The 14,480-nt window shown below is 49.0% G+C and overlaps 1 protein-coding gene across 2 annotated transcripts in view; it reads right to left on the reverse strand.

The window, feature by feature from the left end:
* Tspan14 (tetraspanin 14) overlaps positions 1-14,480 on the reverse strand; it is a 57,679-nt gene that overhangs the window by 13,077 nt on the left and 30,122 nt on the right. The window contains exon 2 of one of the 2 annotated variants that reach the window (XM_052190204.1): positions 13,068-13,165. In XM_052190204.1, coding sequence (XP_052046164.1) covers positions 13,068-13,148 — 81 coding nt within the window. In that variant the 5' untranslated portion in view covers positions 13,149-13,165. Of the gene's footprint in view, positions 1-11,981; positions 12,012-13,067; positions 13,166-14,480 lie in introns of those variants that run through there. The other variant, XM_052190205.1, reaches the window with a different exon arrangement.

Genomic DNA, 14,480 nt, shown 5'->3' on the forward strand with positions numbered 1-14,480 from the left:
ACCAAATACCGTGTAAACAATGTGTAAGTACTGTTCTTTGTATTGTTTAGAGAACAATGGGAAAAGATCTTCTGTTCAGTACACACAGCTTTTATAGTGACTTCTGTCCTGGTTGGGTGAACTCAGATACAGAGCTGCTGGTTACTGAACAAAGCTAAGGGCCGGTCACTCCGCTCCTAGGAACTCTCTGATGACTTTCCCTCAAACCTAGGAAAAATTAAGATTCCACCACAGCACACCAGTCCCTGGCCTCCTCCTCCTTCATATCTAGATCTTCCTGAGATGTCCACCTTTGCCTTCTTATGTGAGGCTGACCCCGGTCTATCACTCAGAACTACTTTTGGCGTGGCTCTCCTTGTAGCCCTGATCCTAAGCCAAATGGACTGCGCCTACCTTACAGCCATGTTCTCCAAAGACAAAGGTGTCCGTCTCTGCTCGGGGCTGTAACCCACTCACATAGCAAAGGGTGGAACAGAGTGGGCCCATCTGAGAATCCCACGAAGGAAGCCTGGGGTTCTTCCCAGTCTCCTTGCATGCATTCTTCTGGGTCCCACCCACTCCTGCAGGCCAGGCAGAGCGTGCCACGTCCAAACCACATATACGGAACTGGGGCAGTAAGGCTGCAAGTATCTAACACTGCACTGTCCAACATTCCCATTCAAAGGCACTCCTGCCTAACCACGTACAAGAGTCCACCCGCTTCTGGTACCACATGCCCAGGTGAGAGAAGGCTGTCTTGAAACATCTGAGCATGACACTAGAACCCCCCTCTCCTCCCCACGGGGCCCCACAGATTCCCATTTATTTTTTCACTACATTAAATCAGCCTTAATGCCACATACACTTAAGTATTACTGAACCCATGCTGAGGTGCTTTTGTCCATTTGTGACATATTCTCTCTATGTAGCCACTGAACCTTGCTATGTAGAGCAGGCTAGCCTTGAACTGACAGAGATACTCCTGTCTTAGCCTCCTGAGTGCTGGGATTAAAGGTATTCACCATCACATCTGGCTTTTAGGTGCTGTTTTAATTCTTCTCTGGGGTAACCAAAGAGAAAGATGTTTGCTCTGCCAAAACATATATACCAAACTGTGCAAATGCAGGCAGGCTTCCATTCATGTCAGACACACACACACACACACACACACACACACACACACCCTCAAGACCTGTAGGAGATTCCTTGCTGTATCACTCACAGCCATGCAACAATGTTTTCTCTTACCCTGACTAAGAATGAGGACACCATCTTCTCTCACTGTCTTAAAGAAAGAAGTGAAGTTAACTCACCCCAGGAAGACAGGAACTTTACAGCCACAAGTCAAAGCAGGAGTCAGTGAATATTGGCCAAGGCAGGAACTCTGGAGACTAGTTATGGTCAAGGACCCTGAGAAAGGACCAGACAAGGGCAGTAACCTGCCCCGGGATGCACACAGCAGCTCCAGGAGTGAGTGGCAAACCTGTCTCTTCCTCCCCAGAACTCCCACACAGATGGAGAACAAATGTAGAAACATCTGTCCAAGGTCACACAGCTAGCTGGTGACAAGACTTAAGAAGCCCATCTGGGTAGCTGTACCTCTGACAACACATTATCTCACTACCCACAGGGTGATAGGACAGAAGCACAAGTGGCATTCTGAGTCCCAGACCCTAAAGAGCATCTACAGAAGACCCAGTGAAGAAGGATTCCACAGAGGAGTTTCTAGGCTGCGCAATGCTCACACACAACTAACTTACACAGCCAGGTGTTACAAACTGCATTCTAAGAGTCTACATCTCAACCAGAGCAGAAGGATCTCTCTGAGTCTTTGTAGAGATTCAGCAGCAATTATAGGAGAAGGAGAGCCCACTGGGACAATGAGTTAAGGGGCTCCCAATACAATTCAAGGAGTTCCAAGACCTAGTTTATTAAGTGAAAATCTCTGGCTACCTTCCCTAGAGTTAACTGACCTAGAAGGCCCCAGACATACACAACAATACAACAACCCCCTCTGTATTACTCAGCATCTCTAGAGAAACAAAATGGATAGAATGAATGAGAGAATACATATATGTATAGAGGGAATTGATCAGAATGCCCCATGGGCCGTGGGCCAGCCAGTCTACCAACAGCTGCCTACCTAAAGAAGGCCCATGAATCTAGTAGCTGCTCGGCCACAAGGCTGGATGTTCCAGCTGCTTTCAGCACATGTTGGAATCCCAAAGAAGTAGGCTCTGACGCCAGTCAGTGAAGCAATGGATGGGCCAGCAAGACAAGCAAGCAAGCAAGCAAAGAGGAAAGCTTCCATCGTCCAGGCCCTTATACAGGCAGAAGGGAAAGCCCAGATTAAAGAACCTCAAAAATCCACATTCAAGTGGGTCTTCCCACTTGAAATGATTTAATGAAGAAAAAAATACCCCCAGGTGTACGAGCCCAACAGCTTGGGTTTTAGTTAATTCCAGACATAGTTAAGTTGACAATCAAGAGCAGGACAGCTTCCATAAACAAAACCAAGAGGTACTAGTGGTGCTTCCTAAGCTGGCCCAGGCCTGCGTCATCCTGAAAGCCCCAAGAATCCTCCTGCACTTTACCTGCTGGAGAGGAGGAGGAGAAAGTTCCAACTGGCAAGCAGCTCGAGCGCAGCCACCCTGGACCCAGCGGCCTTGCGCCTTGCATTAAGTCCAAGAGAGTAGGCAACTCTTGCAGCCTCCAGACATCTTGTCTTTCCATCAGTAGCCAGGCAACGTTTTGAGGCCTTGTACTCCTGACCTCTGGTTCTCCGTCAATCTCTTCACTAACTCAGGGCCTCTTTAGAGATATCTCAGAGATAAGCAGAGGGAACCCACGGAGACACCATGCAGTTGCAGTCCTGAACAGTACTAAATACACGGTCAGCATCCAGAGCCCAGGGTTCATTCTGCAGTTTTATTGAGTGGACCTCCTGCAAGGGCCAGGCCTTCCTTGAGCTGTGCTTTCCTTTATACAACAGAGCCGGCCCTTCTAACAGCCTGAGAGGGCTGGAGAAAGCCTCTAATAGAATTTGCTTACACAGAGGCAGCCCTGCTGTCCTGGGTACAGAGCTCAGGCCTGAGGGGCCACTTGGGTGACCCTGCACCTGCTGCACTGAAGATTTTGTATGTCCCCAGCAACTGTTAATCTCCAACTTGCATGACTTAGAATCAACTAGAAATACATGTACTTCCAAAGAGGTTTAACTGAGGTTGTAAAACCACAGTCCTCGCACAGGACCTGGATGGAATGAAAAAGAAAGTGAAATGGTGGAATTCAATGCTCTTGCCTTGCGCCACTCAAACCAGGAGCCAAAATACAACACCCTTTTTCTGAAGCTGCTTTTGTGGGGTACTTTACCCCAGCATGGAGAAAGTAATGATTACAGTCTTACCCAGCTCCCAAACAGACTAGTGTCCCAAGAAAAAGCTCCTGGTCTAGAGGCTCAGCTTCTGCCTCTGGAGAAAACGGAGATGTGGCGTTCAGGAAGAGAAGCCAGGAAGCAGAGGAACAGAAAGCCAGGGAGAGCAAGGGCTGGAAGGATTATACTATCCAGTTTGTTCTTCACACAGCTCGGGGCACTGAGCGGCCTCCATGTGACAATCAAGGGCCTCTGCTGGCTTTGCTTCGCCACCTAAGTCCTGCCAGGCAGGACGCAAACCATCCCACACACACACTCCACAACAGGAAGTCCCAAGGTGTGTAGGTTCCCAGAATACCAGAGATACTTTAGACTCTTTCAAATGCCAACGATGCAACTCAACTTGCAAATACCTATGTTTTCTGATGGTCTTAGGCGACCCGTGAAAGGGTCGTTCAACCCCAAAAAGGTTGAAAATGCTGCCCTAAATGCAAGTTGACTTTGAAATTCCACCCAGAGGGCTGAGTCAGTGTATCTACTAGGGTTTACAGCCCTGCCCACTAATGGTAAAGTTACCCTCTGAACTCCACATGCACAGCATGGAACATGCACGTGTAAACACACACACATGCACAAACATACACACACAATCAGTACTAATAAACACTCCATTTTAAAACTCTGAGAGAAAAAAAAAAAAAAAAAAAAAAAAAAAACACCTCTCAAAGGAAGTTGAAAGGTCTGAGAACCAGAGGGGAGGCTAGGGCCGGCCTCCTCAGCTTCCTCATTACAGGGGAAACGGAGACCAAGGCAGGAGGCGCCATGCCAGGGTCACAAAGCTATCACACAGTAGCTTTTCCTCTCTCCGGATGGGTGGCTGCTGTGAACAAGAAGCAGATGTGCCCTCTGCAGCCCTGCAGGGGACCCCGCACAGGGCCCAGCAGGAGGCAAGGACTGCTCCTCTGTAACAATGCAGGGGACCCCGCACAGGGCCCAGCAGGAGGCAAGGACTGCTCCTCGGTAACAATGCAGGGGACCCCCCGCACAGGGCCCAGCAGGAGGCAAGGACTGCTCCTCTGTAACAATGCAGGGGACCCAGCACAGGGCCCAGCAGGAGGCAAGGACTGCTCCTCTGCAACAATGCAGGGGACCCAGCACAGGGCCCAGCAGGAGGCAAGGACTGCTCCTCTGTAACCTGATAACTGGAACCTGACCCAGTAACCTGAGGTCCAGGAATGGTGGCACCGCGGGAGAGTCATCCAAGGGAGGCTCTAGGGAGCACCCCAGCATGACAATCTCTGCCTTCACTATCCTGTACACAGTGACTAAAATGAGAGAAATCCAGGTTACTAAGCCAGGCCAGACAGTAAACCACCTCAGTTTTGTATGTTCTGTGAACTCTGCTGCAACCGTTCGACTGGCGGTGAATGATGGGAGAAGCCAGAGAGGATAGCCAAATGATGGATGTGGCTTCCTTCCAGTGAAAATTATGCTCAAAACAAGCAGAACCAGGTCTGACCTGAAGGCCCCAGGCGGCCAAGCCCAGCATGAAACTATCACACTGAAGCCATCTGGACCTGGAGATGAAGGGCAGGATTTCCTTTAGTTTAGCCACAGTAATTCTGGGTGTCTGAAACTCTTGATATGTTTTTCTATTATTTTAGCAACTTTTTGTTTTGTTTTGTTTTGTTTTTTGCTTTTCAAGACGGGGTTTCTCTCACTGGAACCCTGGCTGTCCTGGAACTCTCTGTAAACTTTGCTGGCCACAACTCAAGAGATCTGCCTGCCTCTGCAGAATGCCTTCTTTGTTCTTCAGACCGAGCAAGGTCTCCTGCTTGACCCAGGACCCGCCTTCTGAGCACCCACCCAGTTCTGTGTGGATTCTAGTCCTCACCTTGGCAACAGTGTGACTTAGTCACTGAGCCCTCTCTGCAGACCCTCAACAGAATTTTTAAAGGGGATTTTGAAGAAGGAAGGAAGGAAGGAAGGAAGGAAGGAAGGAAGGAAGGAAGGAAGGAAGGAAGGAAGGAAGGAAGGAAGGAAGGAAGGAAGGAGGGAGGGAGGAGAGAGAGAGGAAGGAAGGAAGGAAGGGAGAGAGAGAGAGAGAGAGAGAGAGAGAGAGAAAGACAGACATGACAAGACAAGACACAGTAGAAACAAGATGGAAATGAGGTACTCCACACAGCAGGCAGGACTCTTATAGTTACTACAGCAGTGAGTCACTGCACACACACACACACACACACACACACACACACACACACAGAGGGGTGGGCTTGCATGCGCCCTGTGGATACATAATCACCACCACGTGCAGTGGTCTAGCCGCCAGGCTCCAAAGACAGCCTTCCTCCATAAATTCCCTACAGTCTGAGCCTCACCTATGGCTGAGGCACATGCAGGTCAATACTCCTAGCCACACCTTAGCTCTAGGGGAGTCCCTGACTAGGGCAGCCTTTGCCCTCTGCCCTCAGCCTTGGCAAGACTGAGACTGAGAATATACACACCCCTACCTATGCCAAGAGATAAGGCAGCTCACTTCCCGTGCACTGGGGCAGCTCTTCTGGAAAAGTGATTTTGACTGGTAAGTATGTCAGCCAGGTCAAATCAATGTACACACCTTCTGACCCACTTAATCTCACCCCAGGGACTCCATTCCAGCAACAACTTCCCTCCCTTTCCTACAGGGAAGAATCTGAATTACATAAACCTAGTCTCTACAACCTTATCTGGGAGAGAGAAAAGCTGAAACAACTTAAATATCTCCTGTGGAAGTTTCTATAAAACCACAACCAGCAAGACTGTGTCACAACAACCTGATGCACACACCAGTGACGTTGATGTGATAATGTAAGCATTCAGATTTTAAAGATATTGTTCCCGAGGACATGGAACTACAAACATCTGCAGAGACAACTGCAGTGTGGAAGACGAATGCAAGCTATCCTGGGACTCCTTAAGTCTTCTGGAACTCAAGCAACTGCAAAAGTTCACTTAACGGTTCTTGAAAGAAACGCTAGTACCAAAAACTCAGCGGTGGAAACACAACCACATTGTATCAGTATTAAAGTGGTAGATATGCGTCATCTGAAAGATGGAAGCAAAGGAGCTGAGCGCGTAGCTCAGGGGGAGAATGACTGCCTAACAGGCATGCAGGCCTGGGTTCAAATCCCAGTCCTATATAAAGCAGGCAAGACCGTAGTCCATGCCAGGAGGACCATCAGAAATGCAAGTCATTCACAGCTACAGCGACCTTACCCTAGCAGAGGAAGAGAAAGGAGAGACAAACCAGGGGCACCCCCAATGGAAGCTGGGACACCAACTGCAATCAGACTGGGTCTCATTCATCAAGGCTAGGGCTCAGTGGGGGGAAAAGACCAATTCTCCATCAACTGAGGGATGCGTTGGGGCTGCGCTTTGTACCAGACTTTCTGGAGTAGGGAGTCACTGGTCCTGGAGTGCCGGAAGGAGCCTGAGGCTCATGTTGTCCTGGTAAACTCTCAATAACCTCTCCCCGTTCTTAAGTTTCCTGATCCAGACTATAAATTATCCCCACCCTACACACAGGCGGTGTCAGATCCCTGGAAGGACAGGCTCTAAGTCATGTGCAGGGCTCTGATAGTCATCCCCTCCTGTTCCACTGTCTCAGTCAGAAGGAAGGCTGCAGTTAGGCAGATTTACAAGCCAGAAAGCTGTGGCTCAAGCTAAAGCCACTACGATGTCAATGGCAGAGTGTTATTTCTTGTAAATCTTTTAAAAACTAAAGACAAGCAGAAGGGTCTGCTTGTGTACCACAGGCCTGCTGTCTGTATTTAGCAGGGATGGAGTCTTCACTTTAAATCTATCTTTGAAATAGATCCATACAAGAGCTTTATCTGAACTTGTAGAGATTTCGGTCAGTGCTTCTGGGGGAAAGCAATCCTGAGTTGCAGATAATACCCCTCAAGAACATTCAGGAAGCAAATCCAAGAGAAGTGCCCATTCTTTACAGAACTAGTCTGTGTAGGAACAAAGACAAGGCCTTCCACGGCTCCCCAAGCCTGACTTCACAGTTTCTCTTCCTCTGCCTGCTAAAATGGGACATTTCTTTTTAAGCTGTAGTGAAACACACATGACCATGTTCACGTATACAGCTCAGTGGCATTGAGTCTGTCAAAACAGAGTCGGCCATCGGACAATTTGTGTTTTAGAATACAAAACAGAAACCAGACCCCCTTAAACAACAATCCCCTGCTATGGTTGGACTGTGCCCCTCAAGATCCATGTGTTAGACTTTGTCCCCACTGTGACAGTGTTGAGAAGCGGGGCTCTTCAGAGGAGAGCAGGCACTGAGGACGAACGGATTAATCCATTACTGCTAGAGGGGACTTGCCAGGAAACGGAGCTGAGGGCTGCAGACAAGCGCGGTCGCAACATGCTGACCTAGGCCACGCACACACCACACGGCTCCGTGGTCATCTCAGCATTGGAGGGAGGGCGGAAGGGAGGGCGGGAAGCTGCCGACTTCGGCCTCCCTTTTCCCTCTTCTATTCTCTCGCCCGTGTGATGCTTTCTACCGAGTTATGGTTCCCCTGTCTTGAACATCTCAGCTTCTGGTGCAGTGGCCCTCAACATCCCTAATGCTGCCACCCTTCAATACAGTTTCTCTCATGTTATGGTGACCCCAACTATACAATTATTTTTGTTGCTCCTTCATAACTGAAATTTTGCTACTGATATGAATCATAATGTAAATATCTGCTGGTCTTAGGCAGTCCCTGTGAAAGGGTCATTTAACCCTCAAAGGGGTTGCAACTCACACATTGAGAACTACTGCTCGAGGACCACGCACCAGATATTCGTCTCTGGTTACAAATGAGCCTTGGAGTGACCCACAAAAGTAGCACGGATGGACTAAGAGCCCGCCCACTGTCACCTCCTCACTGCCAGGCAACCGAGTGAGTCCACTCTCTGTGTCTATGTCCTTCTCCTGACTATTCGAGTTACTCTGCGTGGAGTCATACAGCATGTAACCTGTAAGTGGAATCAAATCAGGCTTATTCTTCTTAACATACTGTCCTAAAGACTCATCTACACTCTAGCACGCATCCTAGAGTGGGCTCTCAGTTGCTACATTTTCTGACCTCCTGATTAACAATGGCCACAGGTCGCTTCTGTTTTTTGGCTGTGATAAATAAGATTGATTACGCACACTGGTGTACAAACATCTGACATTATGCTTTCAGTCTTCTGCATATTATATATCCAGAAGTGGGGCTGCACATGGTAATGTCATTGTATTGGGGGGGGGGAGGAGAGGTTGAGACAGTGTTTCTCTATGTAGCCCTGGCTGTCCTGGAACTCACTCTGTAGACCAGGCTGGCTTTGAACTCAGAAATCTGCCTGCCTTTGCCTGCCTCTGCCTCCCAAGTGCTGGATTTAAATGTGTGTACCACCACTGCCCAGTGGTAATGTCATTGTTAACGGAAGTAACAGTATTGTGCCATCACAAACTTCATGACAATGTACAAGGTCACCAATTTCTACACACCTATACCAACATTTATCTTCTGCTTTTTTTTTTTTTAAAGAAAACACATCACACTTTGTGGGTATGAGGTACTATATACTGTGGTTTTAATTTGCATTTCCTTAAATTGAGAAAGACTCAGAACTAGAAACAGGTTTAACACGACCAAAAAGTGATCAAAGAAAAAGAAAGATGGGGGGCGGGTGTGCTCTCAAAGCACTAGGTTCCAAGGAAACGATTTTCTGTATCATCCTGTGTAAAGAACCAAAGGAAGCCTAACTCACTTAGTGCACGGACAGCAGCACTAACATCTTAGCAAATGGATGATGGTCTCTGGGAATCCCAGCCCCAAAGTCAGAAAAAAGAAAACTAACAAACGTTCCTTGAATGCTACAGGAATCTGTCCACTAGAGAAACCGGTGTGGGAGCAATGGTAATGGGTGGCTCAGCTGCAGCCAGTCCGTCCCTACACCTCGACCTGGCCACAGAAACTGCCTTCACATGCTCATGCTGGCCTGTAAAGTAGTCCTTCTCCACCAAAACAAAACAAACACAAACACTCTGTATGGAAAATGACCAAGGCTTTGATTCAAAGTCATCCAAAAGAGGTTGGGGAACAAAAATGAAACAAAACCAGCTCAATTCATTTCTGAAGCTAGATGATGGAATGGTGAGGCTTGATACAGTCTTCTATTTTCTCCATCTAAAAAGAACTCAGAAGCCATATGGACTTAGAACGCCATCTTCTCATTTTTCTGAAACCATGTAATGGAGATACCAGGCAGCTGAGATCAACATCAACTCTTCTCAGTGGTGGAGACACCAGGCAGCTAAGATCAACATCAACTCTTCTCAGTGGTAACACCAGGCTTTTAAGGTCCCTGGGCTCAAGGGAGAGGGCAGACTGTACCCAGGTATCCAGAGCTGGGCTGACCTCTCTGCACTGTGTGTGAACTTCCCAGAGTTCTGTGAGTCTCAAGACTTGGGCCTTCCTCCGCACAGCTGCAGCCGGCCCAGGTAAAGTAACTTCCTGCCAGAAGCAGTGGGGACAGTGGCCAACACCAAGGGGGCCCCCGTCCCCCATATCCATTCTCTGAGGGCATTTCCTAACTGTTCCTGTTTGTTCCCTCCTCTTCTGCCCCAGTGCTTCCTAACAAAAATGATTAACTCTCAACCACATACACTAACTGCCAAGTCTGCAAAATCCTTAAAATGCTACTACATACTTCAGTCCAGGCTTGCCACAATTCTGGACTCAATGAACTATCTGAATGCTGTGCTGCCAGTGTATAAGCAAGTCCTGTCCCCTAAGGACCAGGAATCTGTTATGAAGAACCTCTGCAGGAAGCGGTAACTAGGGACTCTGACTGCATGCCTATGACGGGGACTGTGACATTCTAGCCCACTCCTCACCTCCTCCGCTTCCTGGCCATGAGGACAGCACTTTGCTGTCACATACTCCAAAGCTGACACCCCCACCAGAGCCTAAAGCTAACAGTCCAGGTGGTCATGGGACCTCTTAGCCTCTCTCTTATAAGTTAACTATCTGGCATTTTGTCACAGAGGCAGAAAGCGAACACGCACACAGATGTCTGGCGACACCATATCAGAAAGTAAGAGGAGGCTGAAGACTGAGCACAGGAAAGTCAGGGGTGAAAGACACGCCACTGAATTCCCCTTTCTGTAGGACAGAGAAATCCTATCACACAGAGACACATCGCCAGGATGTGAGGCCAGAAAGCTGAGATTGAAAAGGTAGGATGTGGACAAGCTCTGTGTGCACCTTTAATCCCAACAATCGAAAGGCAGAGGCAGGCAACAAGGACAGCCTGGTCTACAGAGTGAGTTCCAGAACAGCCAGGAATACACGGGAAACTCTGACTCAAAAAATGAGTGAACAAATGGGGGGGGGGGGCAGACAGACAGACAGAGAAAATATCAGAAGTGGCTGGTTCAGAAGTAGAGCATGCATGAGCCCTGGGATTCTATCTTCAGTACTAAAGCAAAGAAAAGGGAGCAGAAGGGGCAGAGAGGAAAGAGCGGAGGGGCAGGAGAAGGAAGCAGTGGACTCTTAGTAAACTGCCCAGTTCTCCAGCTCTGAAACAGTAAACACCAACTCCACAACAGAAGCAAGACATTACCACCTGCTCTGCCCCCCTTCCCCATGGCCCTCAGTGTCCAGTGTGCTTGCTGACATAAAGGCTTCTACACATCCATACTTCCCCTCACCCTTCCCCTCACCTTCTCACACAGTGCCAGTGTCTGCCTTGCCCAGATCAGTCCGGATGGCCAAACACACAGTGGAGCTCCCCAACCCCTGACCAACGCCAGCAACTGCCCAGTTTTTCTGCTTTTGAGGCCAGAGGACTTGAAAAGAACTGTTGTTAGTCAAAATTTCTCTTCTTCACTTTCCGTTGGTCCCTTGACCAACCTCCTCAGTGTAGCCCATCCTTTGCCATCTCCAACGACAACCAAGGTCACCCTCTGTGACACAGCTGACTGCTCTTTTCTACCAGAGAAACTTCTACAACACAAACCCTTTTTCCTCAGGCTTGTACTCATTTGGCCAGGTCCAAAAGAGCTTTTCTTCTCTACGTAGCCTCGGCATCTCAGGCAATTCTCAAGCCTCTCCTCAGCAGGTATACACACGCAATCTGATGTTCTCTCTCCACCCACACCTGCCTAAAATGCACCTCCAGGGTGCACCCTCATAAGGCCAGCAGAAGGGGGGGAAACAAAAAAACCCTCTCACTACCCATAGACCCCACCAAAGTTCCATCTCAGAATACGGCTAAGCGACCTTCTCTCTCATTCTGCAGTCACTCTGAAGTCAAATCGCACCACACAACACATGCCGAAAAGCTCCTGAAAGTTAAACAAATACCTAGAAAAGCAGTGTGATAGCACATACTCATAATCCCAGCTGCTCAGAAGCCAGCCTGGGCAACCGTGTTCACGAGAGTTTCTATTGCTGCGACAAACACCAAAAGTAACTTAGGGGAGAAAATTGTACCTCACAGATTACAAGCCATCACGGTGGAAGTCAGAGCAGCAATTCCAGTAGGGCAGGACCCTGGAGGCAGGAGCCGACAGGGAGGCCCATGGAGGGATGTTACTTACTGGCATGTTCCCCATGGCTTGCTCAGCCTGCTTTCTTACAGCACGCAGACAGCACGCAGGCCCACCAGCCAGGGGTGGCACCACCCACAATGGGCTGGGCCTTCCCACACCAACCACTATAGATTTGCCTATAGGCAAACCTTATGGGGATGTTTTTTTTTTTTCAATTGACAGTTCCTCTTCCCAAATGACTCTTGCTTTGTCAAACCTTAAACTAGCCAGGGTAGCAACTAAGACTATCTGAGAATAAAAATTATAGGGGGCCTAGCTGAAAATAAAAATTTTATTACAATAGAAATGGTAGCTTGTAGGGCAGAGTGCACACCTAACATGCACAAGGCCCTAGACTCAGCTCCTAGGCCTGCAAAAGAAGAAGTGAAAGACAGTCTCGGTCTCCATGGAGACCTGTCTCACCAGACTGCCCAGGGTCCCTGGCCTTGTCTGTGGCCGTTCCCACTCAGCTCCCTCCTCTGCACACACTGACCTCACTTCTGCCTCAGGACACCCAGCCAGACACCTCTGCAACTACTATTCCGACCGGATCTTTCCTTCTCAAACCCCTCTGGGCAGCCTGTTTGTGATCCTCAGGTCCCAGCTCACTTCCCGTACGTAGGCTCAGCACACTCTGTCAAACTCAGACACAACAGCAAGGAGCTACCCTACCCTCTGATGCTCAGCAAACCAAGGCCATGCTTAGTAAAGCACAGTTTCCAGGAGTGCAGGACTTTACGGCCCTCACTCCAGCCTTCTCAGCTGTGTACTGATGACCCCTCCCAGGACGTAGAAGGCAGCCTGGCCTACAGGGCTGGTCACGACTTACCAGTGCACGGCTGGGATAGGAAGCCAGCACCATTACACCGAGACAGTGACCAAAGGCTTCCTGAACCACCCAGACCGGGCCGGACCCCTTAGTCCTCTTTCATCACCTGAGCCCACCCATGACGACACTTCTGAGGACAAGGACCATGGAACCTGCCCACTGTCTCCTTCCACTGGCATCTGGTCATCAGGAGTATATAGAGAATCGTGACTTGGTGACGAAGTTTCTGATCACACTGGGGACCATGGCCACACCTCTGGACTTACCCAGAAGACGATATTGTAGCTGAAGAGCAGGTACTTGTACCAGCAGCTGACCTCGGCGCTCGAGTATCGATAATAGTGCATCTTCCGAGGAGCAGGACCTGCAGGGACAGGGACTGATGAGGCACAGTCAGCTTTAAACCTGTTCCCCACGCACACAAAGACCAAGGCTCCCATCCAACTTCCTGAAATCACCACTGTCCCATCATGTCTGTCTGTTCGTCTAAACACAGATCTACTAGTGCTAACTAAAGGTTAGACAACAACCAGCTTAAGTCAGCTTCCAAAAACAAAATAAAAAGATAGAATAACAAATTTTAAGTGTCCTCAAAGTACCAGAAACTCTGGCTTCAAACTTTCTCATCCATTTATCTCATCTTCTCTTTAGCTGTGTATTGAGTGTTCCTTCTACCCCATGCCAAGAACACTAGAGTTCAGAAAGGTCATGTGACTATCTCAGGGGGAAGGGGAATATGACAGAGAGGCTGGACAAGGGAACTCCTATCTGTAAGCCCAGCTTTTGGGAGACTGAGGTAGGAACTCTGTTGTGAACTCCAGGTAACTCAGGCTACACAGTGAGACCTTCCCTGCAAAATACATACATAAAAAAGAAGGCAAGGGCAGACAGAGCCCAGAATCTGACCCATGGAGAAGGGACTCCACTGCCCACACTTTTAACCACCACAGTCAACCAAGGAAATGAAGACTTGATCACAGGAAGCCATAGTGGAAAGAAACCTGAAAGACCAGCAGGCTTGTGCAGGATCCACCCGTGGGGTCAACACAAAGACACAGTTCCGGCTCCAGGCCCACTTGCCTACTGTCTGAGACAAGCTGTCAGGCTCCGCCTGTGCAGAAATGAGACGGCCTATTTGGGCAGTGATGCCCCGAAGCACACAGTGGCAGCCAGCGTTCACCCTCACTCCATCTTCCCATCTCCTACTCCTATCCACCATGAACACGGCTTGGCTTCCTGGCCAAATACAATAAATCTAGAGTAGAGTGTCCCTTCGGGAACAGCCTTGGAGCTGCAGGGTGAACAGAGTATGTTGTTTCTTATCTGTCATTCACCAAAATACTCATGCCAGACCCACCTGTGGCATTTCCCTTTGTCATCACCCTTAGGAATAAAGCACAGTTAAACAGTGGAACAGGGTGGGGTACTCAAGCTGAAAGAGGGGGCCGGGATCTGAGGCGCCAGACAGTAAGGGGTACTACCACCCCAGCCCTATGTACAGGAAGGGGTACTACTCCCCTAAAACCAAACCCCACACATACATGCAGACAAGGATACTGTCAAGGTTGAAAAGGCCCAGATATAGGGCCAGAACCGAATTCGAAACAAGGCCACCCTGGCAGTGAAGAGACAACCCCTCTACCCAGACACCTGAAATAAGCAACTTGTACAGCTTTCCT

Source organism: Apodemus sylvaticus, chromosome 8, assembly GCF_947179515.1.
Source record: "Apodemus sylvaticus chromosome 8, mApoSyl1.1, whole genome shotgun sequence".
NCBI lineage: Eukaryota > Metazoa > Chordata > Mammalia > Rodentia > Muridae > Apodemus > Apodemus sylvaticus.